The 17,437-nt window shown below is 36.4% G+C and overlaps 1 protein-coding gene across 3 annotated transcripts in view; it reads left to right on the top strand.

Annotated features, from left to right (window-relative positions):
* RFX3 (regulatory factor X3) overlaps positions 1-5,261 on the top strand; it is a gene marked incomplete at its 5' end in the record, with an annotated part of 61,197 nt that extends 55,936 nt beyond the window's left edge. The window contains 4 exons of one of the 3 annotated variants that reach the window (XM_082013538.1): positions 510-718; positions 1,713-1,866; positions 3,986-4,028; positions 4,961-5,261. In XM_082013538.1, coding sequence (XP_081869664.1) covers positions 510-718; positions 1,713-1,866; positions 3,986-4,028; positions 4,961-5,199 — 645 coding nt within the window. In that variant the 3' untranslated portion in view covers positions 5,200-5,261. Of the gene's footprint in view, positions 1-509; positions 719-1,712; positions 1,867-3,961; positions 4,029-4,936 lie in introns of all 3 variants that reach the window. The other 2 variants (XM_082013540.1, XM_082013539.1) reach the window with 2 other exon arrangements.
* Between the last annotated feature and the right edge of the window lie 12,176 nt (positions 5,262-17,437).

Here is a 17,437-nt window from a genome sequence, read left to right as displayed (position 1 = left end):
ATCCTTGTTTACATACAAAGCTTTCTTTTATAAGATGATATAACAGAAATTGTCTTTAAGGTTAAATTCTTCAGAACAAAAGGAACCTTGCACTTGATTTCTTGCTACCTCTTTTAATACTTTAGCCTCCCATTTAACTGTTCTTCCTGCTTGCCCTGCCTGTAGTCCCAGAAAAAATGACAAGTCCCAAATATTTCAGTAGAAAAATGATGAATGAGGAAAGTGGAAGCCTTTTTTGAAAATTAATGTGGAAAACTACAAAATACTTGTGTCATTTCCATTGTTTGTTCTCATTTCTTTATTTGTTATCTGCTCTTATATGTTATGCTTTTCCCACCTATTTGCTTTCAACAAAATTATGATAAACATGAAAATAAAAACTGCTTCTTAGCTTGTCTAGTAAGTGTTTTGTCTTTTTTATCCATTGAATTGGTTAATCTTTGAGAAAGAATTACATTCTGTGTTTTGGCTTGTATCGTGAATTCAAAAGTTGCCATGTGCTGTAACAGGAGCAGGCTTCCTGGGTGTGCCAGTGTGATGACAACATGGTTCAGAGACTAGAAACAGATTTCAAGATGACTCTTCAACAGCAAAGCACTCTGGAGCAGTGGGCTGCCTGGCTTGATAATGTAATGATGCAAGCGCTGAAACCATATGAAGGAAGGCCCAGCTTTCCTAAAGCAGCACGGCAATTTCTGTTAAAATGGTCTTTCTACAGGTAGTATGTAATAGACTTCTAAAACTTTCTAACTATTCTATTGTTTACTGAATTGTTGACTATAGTAAAGTTGGCAGATGTAATATCAAACAGTGGCTCACTAAGTCATGAAAACCGTGGGGGTTTTTTCAGAAAATTATTGTTGTTAACCTTGAACTTGGGGCTACTTGCAAATTGGCAGGAATTTAAATGATCCTTGTTGATTGTTTTAAAGGCCATGTGCAAATGAATGCAGGTGGAATTTTGTCCTGAGTTAGATACATAATACGAATTTTTGGGTCTAATATCTACATAATTATTAAGCCACTATTTTTAATGTTATTTATTAAAACACTGTGCTATCTATGTTTATTAGATAAGGATGTCAAAACCTGTTTTTAATGTTTAAAAAGAACTTTAAGACAAGCATTCCATGTTAGCTGCTTATTGAAACAGTTATCAGAGTAAACCTCGTTCTTTGAAAATTGCTGTAGCAACTACTTGCTGAAGATATTATAGTTTGTCAATGTAATATATAGGCACAAGGCTATCTTTTTGTAATTTTAAGTTTCAAAATTTTGAAATTGTGGCAATTAAAACCTTTGTACTGTGAAGGTGGAGGGAACAGACATAATTTAAGCATTAGTTTGTTTAAAATTGAATACTTTTTCTCAACATTTTAGTTGTTTATGTTTTCAACAAAGTTTTCTTTTAGGTTTTACACATGCTCGAGTATCGGTAGTTATATGTATATCAAAACAATGAAAAACTGAAAAGAAAACAATCTGGTTATTTCTTATGTAATGTGATGTCCAACAATACCTTCAGAGAGTGGAGACAAGCAAATGGTTGCCTTTCCTGGATATCACTTTCTAAAGACACCAAAAATCAGACATTTGTGGATAATGGTAGTTTAGAGAATATTGCTTTTGAGGTGAAATGTCTACATTGATAAGTGTTGAAATGGCTATGACATATAATACATAAATATATGTATTTTTCTATTTTTGAATAGCTCAATGGTGATTCGAGATTTAACCTTGCGCAGTGCTGCTAGCTTTGGCTCTTTTCATCTGATCCGCTTGCTTTACGATGAATACATGTTTTACTTAGTAGAACATCGTGTTGCTCAGGCAACAGGAGAGACACCTATTGCAGTTATGGGAGAGGTAAGATAATATGTAAGAGACTAGACTGATAGGTTTAGTGATGAATTTGGGTATGTGTCTTTGCAAATTTTTTAAACATTTATGTGGAGCTGTAGGATGTTCTGCAATATAACAATAGATTGGGTTACAAATACATACAACAGTTTCAAACTTGTTTCATCAGAGTACTAAAATCACATTGAATTCTAACAACCAATTATTTCCAAATGAACTTGCTCCTTTACAAATCTGCATATAGATTCATGTGCACAGTTTGAAAAATGTTGATCTACACAGAGCCTTTTTCCAGTTTTTGAGAACTGAATATTTTATGTGAATATAAGAAAAGAACAGAGTAATAGGAAAGTTTTGCTTACATGGATCTGTTTATATGTATTTGCACACATTTTTAACATGTCAGCTAGTACCCCATAGACTTGAAAAAGATGGCTTACATGCAGAGTTTGGGCTTGTACGGTACTGTTCACATATATGTAATAAAACCAGTGCAGACATACACGGAGGTCTGCAAGACAGTTCATTTTCATACATGTTTTTCAAAGACTATCGGTTAAAAAAAAATAGAGCAGGAGTCTCAACTCATAGTTAGTTTCTTATACTCATCTGTGGCATCTGCAATGCAAAGTTTATCTTATCCCTCTTTTTTCCCCGCATAATGAAGAATGAATGAATTGTCATCAAAGAACTGCACTTCAAAAGTGCTGGAAAATGGACATATTTGAAAATATGCTGGATAGTTAATGGGACAGATTTGTTACATTTTTACACTTGGGAGTCACTGTGTCATATTTTATGTTACCGATAAATTGCACATAATTTGGCATCAGGTATCATTCTTCCCTCAAGATATATTGATAGGCTCATTAAATACTATAAATAGTGCTATGCTTTGAAGAGAAATTGGCTTAGCTTTATTTGTCAAATGATTTTATATCATATTTTTAAGTCATGTCATGATTTATGACATGTTTCAGAAAAACTAAGTAACAATGTTCCTGCTTAGTGACCCACCAGTAGTATATTTGCTTAATCTCTGCTTTATATTTGCAATAAGGTACTACTCAAGTATACAGCTACTACATTCTTGTCTTACTAATAGACATTGTATATGTTAGACATATACGTAGTGCAGGCTCTTCTAAAAAGTTTATGTAGACTGAAGATGGAGATATTATGAGGAAGTAAGTAACCCAAAACTTTTGGAGGTAAGAGGGGCAGAACAGAAGTAGTAAATACTCACTAAATGCGTGTCGTCTTATGTTTCTGTGCATTCAATGACTGTGACTAAAATAAAATGAGGAAGTCTAAGACTGTGGTCTGACAAACACCATGAGACAGTATAAACTGGTGTTGCAACTGAGAAAAGCATTCTCATTTTTCTCCCTTTCTCTTCTCCCAACTTTGGGCACAGGTATTGGCAAAATTCTTCTGAAAAAGACTGTTTTCATCACATATGGTTAGAAATGTATTTATCCAAGTAATGTATTTCTTTCATTTGAGATACATTGATGCAATTTTTCTCTGACGATTCTTATTTAAGTGAAACTTAGACGATTTGGGGAAGGAAAGGGAGGAAGGTTGTACATCTAGCTTGTGAGCAACTTTTTCAAAAAGGTCTTTTTTGATGTAAGTAAATTGGTTACCATATTGTAAACTCCTTCTCAGCAGTGCCTTTCATCTACCTTACAGGTAGATTTGCAACACTGTGATACACCTTCATTTTTGTGCCAGCACAAATAAAGTTGTCCCTGGGAAAATTTAAAAAGAGCTTTTTGTTAAAATATTGGCAGTTCAGAATGGATATCCATCATAATTTATGGCTTTATACAACAAAGAAATAGCTCACTTAAAGCAACAAAGACCCTGATGAAGAAATCTTTAAGAAGTTTGTACTTCCCCATTTTAATTTTTGAGGGTTTACTTAACGATAATTGTCTTAATAAGCACAAGGCTAGGATGGAATGGAAAAGGAATTGCTGTACTATGGATGTGACTGCAGCCAAGATCATGTTTGAATGCTAGCCTCAAACCAGTGAAGCACAGATGGGCTCCATCACAGAAATTCTAAGTTCACATTGCTTAAGACTGTGTCCAGGTTTTTTTATTGTTTATTTTGCAGTTTGGTGATTTAAATGCTGTGTCCCCTGGAAACATGGATAAAGGTAAGCATTTTAATCTCTCCAGTGTATAAGTCTGTACAGAACAATGTGTCTCTGAGCAAAATACATCCTTATGTTTTAAAAATGCAGTAAAACAGACTTTAGAGCTGTATCATGCTTTAAATTGAATGTATATGGATATGCTAATATATTATATGGGTACAGTAAGCTATCTATGTAATATACAGCATGTAATAATGACTAGAATATTGTAGGTTTGTTTTAAGGTAAGAATATAGTTTAAAGATGTTTATTAGTGACACAAGAAATATTCCAGTGTTTATGCAGTTGTATCTGATAAGACAGAGGAGGGTAACAGCTATGGGAAGACAGGAGTATGCTTATGTATGTTTATCTGTAGTAAATGTTTTCCTAAGTAAAGAAGGCAGAATTGCATGCAAATAGTTGCCAAGTAACCTCTCAGTGAAGAAGATAGAAAGAAATGAACTCCTGTTAATGTCTTCATGCCATGTTTTGGAATACATTCTTACACTAACTAGTTGAGTGACTTGGGGTGACTTGACCCCAGATTGCTCAACTAGTGAGTATAAGAATTTATGTCAAAATCTGAGGTCAAGTCACTCCAAATCTCTTCACCTGTTTCCCTATCTGTGACTAAGAGTAACAACTCTTTTGTTCATCATGTCTTAGAGAGGCATTTTGCAACATGAAGTTAAGATTGTTAGAGATTGTTTTTGAGATTGCAGTTGTTTTTTCCACATAGTGTATCTGTAACTCAAGTGATGAAAGCTGAGTCTACCTATTTGAGGTAATGATTTGACTTTTTCCATTAAAAGTTTAAATTTTTAGTTTGTGCTTTGTCAGATTGCTAGTTTATCCTGTATTTTTGTATTCCAACTATTATTTGCAAAATAAAGGCCCTTGTTTTAGAATTTTTCCCTTTGTGTTAGTTTCATGGTGGTTTGTTTGTGCAGATGAGGGCAGTGAAGTTGAAAGTGAAATAGATGAAGAGCTGGATGAAAATGGAGAGCCACAAGCCAAGAGGGAGAAAACAGAGCTAAACCAGGCGTTCCAGGTGGGCTGCATGCAGCCAGTGCTTGAAAGTGGAGTACAGCAGAACCTCCTGAACCCAATTCATAATGAGCACATTGTTGCAACCACTCAGACTATCCGACAATGTAGTGCTACTGGAAATACATATACTGCAGTCTAATATGAAACCTCCCCCTGTGACACCCCCCCCCCATTACACTAGCCCTTTGGGTTTAATATGAAAAAAAAAAAAACCAAATAAAGATAATGAGTCTGAAAGTCGACTGTTGTCAAATTTTAGCTGTGCTGAACATTATTTTATTGGAGTTGTTAGATGGAATGGGTGTATGTATTTTGCCAGATCTGTTAAAAAAAAGTTTTTTTGTAAACAGAAACATTTTACATTGGCCACTCAAAATGAAGAGTTTTCTTAGTATCAAATGCAAGGAAGATTTTTGCAAAGCTTAATGTTAATGTTTTTGTCCTCTTATAATAATAATTTAATTTTTTTCATAGTTTTAAAAAATATTTTAATGTTTATTATTAGTTATGATGATTTCAGTCAGATAGGTTTTTAATTAGATGCACTTCTGTGAAATATCAAAAGAACTATTTTCTTTGATTTACACTGGAGGCATACTTATTTGACAGCAGATGTATCAAGTTTGTTATAAAAGGTGCTTTTCACTGGATAACAAGAAGACACTATTTTGATAAAATTGTGAGCATTCAGGGGGAATTTTTGTAATAACGCTGGAGAGTTGGGAAGATCTCGTTTCTTTCTGTGAGCAAGAAGCGAGTTTAAATGACAGAATTATAACAGAATGTGGTAACGTGTACGTCATAAACGTACCTAATTATCTGACCATCATGCAAACAATGCAAGCTTGCTTTAAAATCAACAGTTCCAGATATTATTTGCATACCAGTTCCTCTGTTTTGAAGACTACTGATTCTATATGTGGGGCCACTGACCAGGTTCTTTTGGCTGTCAAGTGGTACTGTAGTTTTTAGAAACTGAAGTTAAAGAAGTGACTTGATTATTATCATTGATTTTAAATGTACATGCTACTTATGCTGAACTGGACATATAGGAAAACATTCCATTTGGATGACTTTCTTCTATTCCAGGTCTTTTCCTACTAGTGGTTCAATCTGCTGCTCTTAGAAAAGATGATTTATAGAATGCAAGGAATGTAGCAACCTGCATCATTTTCCTTTCAAAAATAGTTCCTTGTTGCTAAAGTGGATTTAAATTTTTACAAAAATTAGATAAGGCAGTGTAGCTGGCACACCTCACTTGTACTTATTCCCAATTGTGTAGAATTTGAATAGGTGGCTAGATGGACCATTGCCATTTAAGAATGTACATCAGGGATCATTGTACCTCGGCTATTACATGGTGCCTTAAACAGAACTGAAGCTAAGACTTAGTACTTTTTGTTATTCTTAACTCTTAAATTAATTCAACAAGGTGTGCCTGTCATTTTCAAATTCCCTAAGAAGTAAGGACAGGTTACATAGCCTTCAAAAGAATAAAAGGAATTTTTTATTATTAAATGATGTTAATATCCCTCTTGGAATGACAATAAACCTATTTTTTCTTGTTTCTAGCTGGATTTCACTTTATTACAAATAAAATTTGCTTGGGAATTTGGAAAGCAAAACTAGCTTTAATACCAACTTCAAATGTCAAAATAGATTGACCATAGTCCCAAGCATGATTATATATTTTCTAAACCCTTTCCTACTTTTAATTTTAAAAACAAAAATGAAATAAATGAACAGGTACATAATGCAGTGCATGTTTTCAATTTCTATATTTTGTGGGGTATGAGCCAGATATTACATTTTAATGGTTAAATAATGACAGTTTATAGAGACCATATTAATTGACATTAAACAACTAAAATTTTTCTTAAACATTTCATTATGCAGACACATGAATTTGCTACACTAAAATAGTGGGATTAAATAAGCAAAAAAGCCAAAAAGTGAGGGAGAGCACAAAAAGATCAACTTTACAGAAAAGACTGTGTAAGAAAATTAGGGATTCTTTTATTTTGGTTTATCTAGCGTGTCTGAAAATGGCTTTAAAGTCATATATACCAAATGGGAGAAGAGCATGTAAAATGAACAGCATATTTATAGCAAACAAGTTTGTTGCTAGAGTTTACATATGCTCCAAATACAGCTGCACATCAACTAAAATGTCCTAACATTATTGGTGTACAAAATTAAATTTTAATTCCTTTGCAGAATTGGGAGGTGAACCCATCCTGCTCATTCTATGTAGGCATAATTCCTACTATTGTCAGTAGATGGCTTTTGCTTCAGTAAAAAGTGAAAGTGAGGCTTATATTCATTATTTCTAAACTCATAAATGCACTGAATCTCATTATAAATTTTGTTCTCACATATATCACTCAGTGTGTCCTGATTTTCCCCTGGAAATCAGCACATCTGTACCCTTCACCAAAAATGCTAAAACTAAGCTGTGATAGATATTTACTCCCCTTCGTTGTGCATTATAAGATGTTTACAATTAAAGTGACATAATTCAACATTTTTTCATCTGCAGCTTTTTTTAATACTGTAGTACTTGTTTCAGTTTTTGTGTTGATGGACCTATAATGTTTTCTTATTCTTGTCTTTTCTTGGTTTAATGTTGGATTTGTTGTTGCTGAGGAAAGAGTACGATTCTGATAGGTAAATCTAGATTGCTAAAGAAGGTGGGACCTGACTTATCTTTCATTATTTAACTCCCCACTCCACTCAGTTGTTCACTGCTCACAAAGTGCAAAACAAATCTGAACAAAAATCTGAATACAAAGATTGAATGTATTTCATAGCTTCTACAAATAATGAGTTATCAAAACAAATTGGAGCTATCCCAGGTTCAGAAAACTGAATGGAGTTTGTATTCCTATGCTTAAATTCTAAAGATTTTACCAGATTTTTTTAGAATTATGTTACTGTAAGCTGCCATTGTATACTCACAGGTTTGGGAGTCTTCTGTTTTGTTTTTACGTTTACTGAAATTTTAATCAAACACTTAGATAAAACATTTTGCACACTCTTGCTATTTAATAGTTGGGTTTTAGTAATCATTAAACTACAGAGATACAAATACCTCAGTCCGTATTCTATAATGTGTAGCATGTGGTTGCATTGCCACACCAGCTCTGAAGTCTGTTGTTAATGCTCTGGAGGGGTGTAGCATGTGTCCACAGGGTAGACATTATGAGAGTTGACATGGTTTATGTTTCTTATCTAATCTTGGCGTGGAATCCAAAATATTTCCAAGGCATTTCCCCCATTAGCACAAATAGCACAGTGAACACTGTGGGGGAATGGGTATTGTTGAACTACCTTTTCAAAACACAGGGCCCAATTTTCAAAAGTTTTTTATTTATTAAACTTTCTTGGTACCTTTTCATATTTCTTACGGTATATAAACTTTAAAGCTGCCTTTTTTTTTCTGTTTTCAATTATTATTTCTATGTTTTGCTTTTGTACTGTAGCATGCTCTAAGCACCTTCTTTAAAAAAAAAGTTCCATAAAAATTTGGAAAATAGATTTTAAATTATTTACCTATAAAATGATGATTTACAGCATTGCTGCCTTTAGTTCAAAAATAAGAAAATAGATAATGTTCTGTCATTTAGGAATGTATAGGTCTATATACAAATTTAATTTAAAGCGAGGTATTTTTAAATATCTAAAACACTTCTCTTGTTCACCTTGTTTTCCGTAGGAGAAATGATCTGATATCTTTGTCATTATCACCAATTGACATCTGCACTGTTTAGAAAAAATTTTATAATAGAGATGCACTGCAATCCAATTTAATTCAGAATGTTTTTACAAGATAAAAACAACCATTGATAGCCATAAAAGTGCTGATGAAAAATAGATTTATTAGTAATATAATATATTACAACAATAATTTCAGAGTTTAAAACATTCAATTGAGAGAGCAGTATGAATTTCTGAAAATTGGGCCCTTGTCTCTCTAACAGGACATCCTCTTTCTGTATGGTTTAAAACAAATCAATAAATGAAATTCTAGTATCTCTGATAATTTGTTTGGTGATTTATAACAAACAATAAAAACTGGAATAGAAGCATAAATACACAATGCTTAGTTCTAGTATTAGAAAATTAATTTAATATAATGTCTTGCATTAACCCTTTGAGCATTGTAAGTTAGATGATGGAAACAAAGCTTTTTAGATAAATTAATTAGTCCATTGAGCATATACTTTGAAATAGCTGATAGTGTTGTAGAATTGTTTTTAATTATGTCTAAAGTAAATACTTGCATACTATACAGGAGTGGTTTTGAGCTCAATCAATGTAGGCAAAATATTCACTGCCATTGATGTGTACTGTCTAACAGAAAACAGTACTTCAGCTCCCTTGTTTTCATGATTGCATAAATATATAAAGAAAATCAAACATGTTTCTTCAGATAGGAAGTTGTCTAAGATGCCTTTAGAAGATAAATGTTTAGAAAATATATTCAGACTATTTTGAAAATCACCTGCGGTAGGTTACTATTGGAATACTCTGGTACTGTGAAAGAGAATCTTTAGAATTAAAAGAAGGCTTAGTGAAGAATAAACTTTGCAGAATATTTGGTATGTTTGCATTGAAATTTTTGGCAGTGTTTTTGACAAACAAGAACAAAAAGTGCATAATTATGCTGATATTCTTTTTAAAACTCAGTCACTGCAATAATGACTAGCTAAAGATAGCTAAATAAAGCTATTTTATTAATAATCTTCATCTACAGGGGTACAGTTTGGATCACCCTTACTGAATGTCAGAATGTTAAAAGTAACCTAGAAATTGCACAAGCCTTTTGCCATTTTAAAAAGCCCCTTTGTTCTTACTGCTTACAAGAACAGGGGAACAAGTGTAGTAGCAAGTAGAGATTCTTCGAACTTGCAGTTAGAAATGCCACCTTAGTAAGTGAGAGTACAATACATTTTCTACTGGTTTCTTGCAATACCAATCAGTCAGCAAACACTAAGTGCAGCTGCACTTATTTAAGTCTAGCTGAGGGCAAAAAAAAAAAAGGGTCTCATTTTAAGTTATTTAATGGAATTACGTCAGTAGTATAGTGCAAGTAAGTTGTAAACATTTTTAGTCAGTTAATGCAAATTAATTCATGCATAATTAATTAACATAAATGCAATACTCAAAGGGTTTTATTTTAAGAACTTTTTTTATTCATAATTTACTGTAAATGCTTCTGAGTTTGCATGCCTTGATCATTGCTGCTAGTGATTTTATGTGCCAGTAGACCTGAGTTTAATTTACCAGTTTAACTAAGAAATAGTAAAAGCCACTTACAAAGTGACTGCCTAGTGTTTGTTTGAAGTAAAATATGCCTTAGTTTGAAAATTATAATTTAACTGTTTTATTCTGATTTTTTTCCTTTTGCTATTGAAAAAATAAATTAGCATTTTGGGATTGGAAGCCCTGAGTAGCTAAATATTTGGTAAGAATTGTTCTTGTGGATTGCTCATTAAGGCTGAAATTCACTGTTGGAAAGAAGGCCCAGGACAAGCCTATGAGCATAAAATAAGCCTCACTTAAATCGAAATCAGGAAAATGTTCTTTGTATGTTCTTAAGCACTTTCTTGATTATGGTGCAAACATCTTACAGGAATTTTCGGTTCTGGATGAATTTTACTCTGAAATAAGAAATGTCTTTGTAAGAAGAATTTAGACTTCAGAGGAACAACCTCGCATGGATTAGTATTTACTAGGAACTCAGTTCAGTTCTTTTTGGCTTACTGATACTAGCAAGAGATTTTTACACAAAGAATACTTAAGGGGTTCCCCAAGTAAAGTTTCCTTCAATACAGTGTTAAAGTGATTGCCTTGTATTTAAACATTAAATATCCATCTTAAAGTAACCCAATTAAGCAATTTAAAATACGCTAGAAAAATACCACTTTGTACCAAAGCAAGTTGCCCATCTCCACTCATCTTCACTGAAAATTTGGATTTACAGTTAATAACCAATGAGGCTGTTAAAGAAACTTTGAGTGCCTTTCAAAAACTTGGAAAATTGTGCCTGAGGTGGTAAACTTCAATTAGGTTAATTCTGGAGCTACCAATCAGCAATTTTATTATCACTCAGGGCTTTCTTACCTTCTAGGAAACTTCCTTTGTTGCATTTACTTTATACTGTATTTTTTTTAAGTGCCATCATTTAAATTTCACTTAGTAAGTGGCAGATTACATTATTCAGTCCCACAGCACAGAAACATCATAACACTAGGACATATTCAAACTTTTCTTTTCCAGTTGACTGAATATATTATGTAAATGAGGTAAGCAACTTTTTGTAGATTGTATGTGTGAGATAATGTAATGTTCTTTTCCAGTTTTTGGACTACAGTTGAATATACTTTTTAATTATTTAAAGAGACATCTTTACAGAATAACGTGATGTTTTTTGTATAATGTATTTGATTTTGTAAATACGTATTTCCTGATGTGATTTTTGTGAGAAATGCTAAATCTTTTAGTATATCATGTCCTCTCAAAACTGGCAGGAGCTAAATAATAGTTTGTGGGCGATTTGTATTGTGTACTGTACAATAACTGGGGAACTTTTATAATTATAAAAATATATATTAACTTTTAGTGTGTTGTTTAAAAAAAATGACTGGAACATACTAAAGACAGTAGGATTTTTCTGAATATTTCAGACTTGAACTCAGGCTAGCTTTCTTGTGTTTTTCAAAACAAAATTGTGTCTTGTCTTTTAAAATCAATAAATTTGTTTTCTTGTTACAAACATATCTGAATTGCTTCCATTTTTATATAGCCTGATATTTTTGGATTGTAGTACTATTGATTTTGAGACAAAAATTATTTCAACTTATGTCTTTTAAATAAGACCACAATTTTTTATTTAGCAGCAACAGAACTAATTAATGAGTGTTACTCAGACTGCAGAAGAAACTAATAGTTTGAAGTGTCAGTTCAAATAAGTAGCTGTCAGATCTATTCATTTCCTAGCTGGTGCCTTGCTGAGGTTAAATAGGTCTTGCTCCAGCAGACATGCACAAGGAAACAATCTGTAGAGGGACATCTCCCTCTAGAGGGATCTCACACCAACTAAGAGGTGATACAGTGAAGAGGCTACGCTACTCAGTTCTTTTCCACTGACAGTGTTTCCACGAAGACCACACCAAATTCAGCCTCTGCTGCTGTTGATATTAAAGTGGTTTAATTAGTTAATCAATGGAAGTTCAGTTCAGCATCCCAAGGTACTACGATCCAGACCTCAAAGCATGAAGCATAGCTGAAATATAGCAGAAATTTGGAAATACTGGGTACTGTAAGAAAATATGAGTGTAAGAAGGCTTATAAGGGAAGTTTATTTCTATTACTTCTGTAAGGTCTTTTTCTGCACAATGTTAATGATATCAAATAAGTAAGATACATTCTATATAAAGTTATTTTAAGTGTACTTCATTTGACTTACCTAAATCATTCACCTTAATTCTGTAAAATGCCATACAGCTTGCAGCAATCCAATGTGTATCAGTTGTTTAGTTGCATATCAAGGTCTATGCCAAAAGCCACCTGAAATATAAGCCAGTTATTTTTCCACAAAGGCGTCTGACCAAGGCAAGGAAGAAACCTTGATACATTGATGACACTGTTAACAGTGTACTAGAAAGAGTTTTTATTCTGACTTGATTCTGCTGATCTGTTTCCAAATTTTGCTAAATCCCATTGTATATGTTCTTCCCCAATACCTAAATTAACATAACCAGTAGGACTTTTCTCTTCAAAAAAACAAAACAACCCCTCCTTGACCACAATGTGCTGCTGATGACAGTTTATTCTAAGCATTTTTATAAGCAGAACTGTTCTAGTAAGAATCACTGTGAATATAGACATTTTCCACTGGCACACTGTTCACAGATCTGCTGCTAGTTTCATTATCAGAGTTTAGGTCAGTACTTACTTGGTAACTAATGCTTAATAAATCAGACATACTTTCAGAGATCTAGCTGGAAGTGGTATAAAATATTGCTGCCTCATCTGTTCTCTCTTTGCAGCTGGATGTTACCTTTTTCCCCCACAACAAAGCCACGTGAATAGATGGTGTCCTGGTACAGTTCTGGTTTAGCCACCTTTGTGCAAACTGCTGCTAAAAGTGGTCTGTGCTAATGTCTCTGCTGCTGGAGACATTTGTTGGTTAGAAAGTCCTGACAACTTGCTGAAAGCACTTCTTAGATTCTTTATCTTCTTTCATGAAGTATTACTGGCAGAAGCATATTTATAATACTTGAGTTGTTCAGTTTGAGAGCTACTAATAGTATTAATGGGAACAGGAATATCTGAATACCCTTTAGAAGAAGGGTTTTGTGAGCTGGTCCTTTGCAGAAGCTGTAATTTGAGGCTGTATTGTCTTCCACCAATATTGAAAGACTGCAGAAACGGCTGAAGAAGCTGCTATAACACATCAGTTGAAGTTAGGGTTACAAACAATTGTGTAGTTGCAACACAGGCATTGAATTTACGGGCCCATGTGAGTGACAAGGTGACTTCTGTTCAGAACAGCAGCAATCACTTTATCCTTTTATTTCCCTGGTTTTCAACAGTTTCTGATGCCTAAGAAAAGTTTAGACTCCCCTTCTTCCTCCAGTTTCATCCAAGAAAGCCAAACAGCCAAAATCAAATGGTGCAGTAAGTAACATAGCAAGGAAATGGGACAGCCCTAGCCTGGAAAGCCCGCTTTCACCAACAAAGGGAGGCTTGGAGCTAAAGTAGCATGCATGCTTCCCAGGCTCTTGATGGATCTTCTCACTGGTTTCAGAGTCACAGGAGAAAGACTTCTATCTGGGATCCACCAGTGACCAGCATGATATCAAAGTCATTTCAGGTTGATAGCATAACATCGCAAGTAGGAAAGCTGTCACTTTGATGTTGCTCAACTGTTGGAATAATGCTCCCACCTAACTCTCATCTCTGCATGAAAGACATGTCCCCAAATGCAGCTTGGACAGAGCTGCCTGATGCTTTCTCCCACATTTGTTAGGTGCAGCTGTCTCCTTGCTATCGGGTCAAGGCAGAGTTCTCTGAAAGGACTTCGAGAGCGTGTGAGCTATTAGGGACACACAATAGCTTTTGCAACCATACTTGTCCTCAAAGCTTTCAAGGGTGCATGTTTTCCACAGGAAGGAAACACTGAATAGTTCTGAAGTTACTTTGGCTGTATGTGTGGAGTACAAAAAAGTTTTATCCATAAATATGACTAATGATCACCACATAAAAGATATCATTCCCTTCCTGTGGACTTGCGGTGGAGGGTCCATTTTTTGTGTCTTTGGAAAGCACGATCCTTCTATCTGTACACTTTACCTCCATCCATTAATCTTGGCACATCCAAATGTAGTGCTTCTACTACAGCACCCGCATTACAGGTAGACAAGAAAATGTCTTGTTGTAGGATGTTTGTGCTGACAAAATTGCCAAAATACCTGACAATATCTGTGCTGAATAGTGTACAACAATTAAGCTTTTTTATCATTTTCGTATTAAAGGGATTTTAATTGATTTAAAATTTCTGAAAGTTTGGGTGGACTTTTCTTTTTTTAAACAATAAAAAAATGGTGAAATAGCTAATCCATTATAGACAATGCTTATTGTGATGTCTGGAAGAGAAAGAACTTTTCTCATTTAACACCACCAGATCCTATACCTTTAAACCCACTGAGCAGGATCATAACTGTAGTTGCTTTTTACTTTAAAAGCAATGGGCCTCTGCACACACAGCAGTCCAACTGGAAAAGACAGTGGAATTCAAACGTTGTTCTGTTTTACAGCACTTGTCACATTCCGAGGCACATAGCTGGCAAATGGACAGTGTATGCCTGCGGAACAAATGCTGGTTGATCTGTTCTAGCCTTCAATGTCAAAGGAGAAGCTTAACAATAATATTTAATAGAATACGTTGTTGCACCACTAGACTTCAACTTGGTTCAGATTTCTAAGCATAAAATTCTTGCTTTAGCAAGAGACAGTGAAAGCATAGTGTTTATACCATTAGCAAAGAACTAATTGGTAGCATTAATTTCATACCTGCTGATACTGCTGCCTTTACTGATAGCCAGTGAAAGACAACACTGCTTCTCACATCCATAAGGACCTCACCTGCTGACGACTAGGTGGTCAGTGGCACACCTCTACTGAGGTGAGGTAGTCATCCAGTATAGATAGTGGTATAAAAAAAGATACTCGTCTGTCCCCTGGTAGCCATGAAAAAAAAAATCACCCCTCCAAACTACCCTTGCCAGCTTCTTTTTCAGAGCATTGTGAACAACAGCAACATCCTGCCTGTTGCTCATTTTATTACTGTTGCATCATCAGGCTCTCACATCTAGGAGAAGCAAAATCTGTCTGCATGATGCTTGGCCTGCTTATCCACTGGACTTCTACAACTCTTAGTCTGGCATTTGCCCTGTATTTCAGCTACCTATAGGTGTTTTCTTCCGGGCCCAACACAGTCTTGCCTTACTTGTATCTATCCAGCCTGTCACTGCAGTGATTAATTTGACAGCCCAGAAATCCCCATTCTTTACCCTAGAGGTTAGTTAAGTGGCTGTGGAAGTTGGCTTTGGGTATAAGTAATCTAGCTGAGTGCGAAAGCACTCCCTGTGTGCAGTAAACTGCAAAAACACCTGATGGCATACACAGACTATCGTATTCCTCCTTTATAAAATGGTAAATAATACCAAATTCCTCCACGGAAGAATCAAGAGGTGATACCTCATTTTCATTCTTAGAAGGGGTGATTAAATCCAGCCAGACAACTGTGCTATTGCAGTGACAAATTCTGTTGTGTGTATAGACAAACCATCCCAGTCATTAGCGTGAACATAGGTTCAGCAACTTGCGTGCCACTTCAGTACATTTTGTGGCTTAAGTGTCTCAGAGGAGCAAGGCTCTGTGTCGTTGGGACATCATGTCTCTATACAAGAAGACAGCCCTTTTAACACAGTTGGGGTGGGCACATGCGCTTCCTTTCCAGCCAGCTACACATAGTCACCATTTGGTTCCAGAGAACACTGCTGACATACATATTACAATAACGACTGGAAACTCAATGAGCTGAGGCCCATTTAAACTTCATGCAGTACTTTTAAACTCGGAGCGCTTCTCAAATATTCATTAATTAACCTCCACAGTGTTTCCTTGACAGAGAGGCATACAAACAAAAGTAAGCGGCGGGGCGTTCTTTACCTTTTACCAGGATAGGAGGTGGGGGGCACAAAAAAAACCCAAAACCAAAAACAAACAAACAAACAATGAAATAGCAATAAAGTCATGGTGAGGAGCCAGCCTGAACTCCAGGCAGGTGTTAGGCAGGCAGGTAGCGGGGGCTGGTCTCGCCTGCACGGCCCAGCAAAGCGCTGCCCCGTGTACAGCTTTCCCTGCGTGTTGTTACAAGCTTGTCCATGTCAAGCTGCCACTCGGCAACAAGTTGCTTTATTGGGCAAAGGTACAAACTGACCTGTTAGGGTCGGTTTTCCTCTCTGTTCTTGAGCGTTGTTGGGTTTCTAACTTTAGCCAGGGATGGTCAGAAGAGGTTCTTCCCCCTTATCTGAATGACGAGGTCTTGATTTCTTTTCAACAACAAAAAAAAAAACCAGAAAAAAACAAAACACCAAAACCCCGCAACAAACCGACCCCAACAAAAAAACAACCGACCAGTGAAAACCACCGGGGAAACCTTTTATAGCAAAATAGCAACACTCACTGCTTAATATTACAGTTACACCCTCGTGCTCTTCGAAAATCAAGCAGAGGGGAGACCACCAGGGGGAGAAAAGCCAAACTATCTGGCGTTTAGCGGACCTTCTCCTGAAATCACTGCTGCAGACTTCTAGGCCCCGTGCCCACACGAGAGCTGCCGGTAAGCACACGGGCACGGCCCTTCCCCACCAGCTGTCTCGGGGCCGCGGGCGCTCCGCCAGCCGCCGCGGGCGGTGGGCGGGGAGGGTGTCACGGTGACAGCGCCGCCCCGCCATGCGTGACCCGCTGCCTTCCCAGCGCGGCAGCGACAGGGACGCCGGAGGGCGCCCCGTGCACGCCCGGCAGCGGGGCCGCGCCACGGCCGCCGCCAGGGAGGCGCAGCTGCGGCCGGCAGGTGCCGCTGCCCGCCGCCACCAGCCCGCCCTCCCCGCCCGACGTGCTGGGGCGCGGCCAAGCGCCTGAGGGGGTATTTAAGGGCGGGGGGCGAGGTGGTGGCGTGGATGCTCCGGGAGGCGGAAACGGGTTGTTGGTGAAGCCTCCTCGGCGGGTCGTTCTTCGCCACAGCAGCACTCGCCTGGGCTGTCAGGGAGAGGCAGGAGAGAGTAGCAGCCCTACTCGTTGGG

The sequence above is a fragment of the Phaethon aethereus genome (assembly GCF_964289735.1).
Source record: "Phaethon aethereus genome assembly, chromosome: Z".
Classification (NCBI taxonomy): domain Eukaryota; kingdom Metazoa; phylum Chordata; class Aves; order Phaethontiformes; family Phaethontidae; genus Phaethon; species Phaethon aethereus.
The sequence above is the reverse complement of the archived record's forward strand: the minus strand, read 5'-3'. Positions and strand labels throughout refer to the sequence as shown.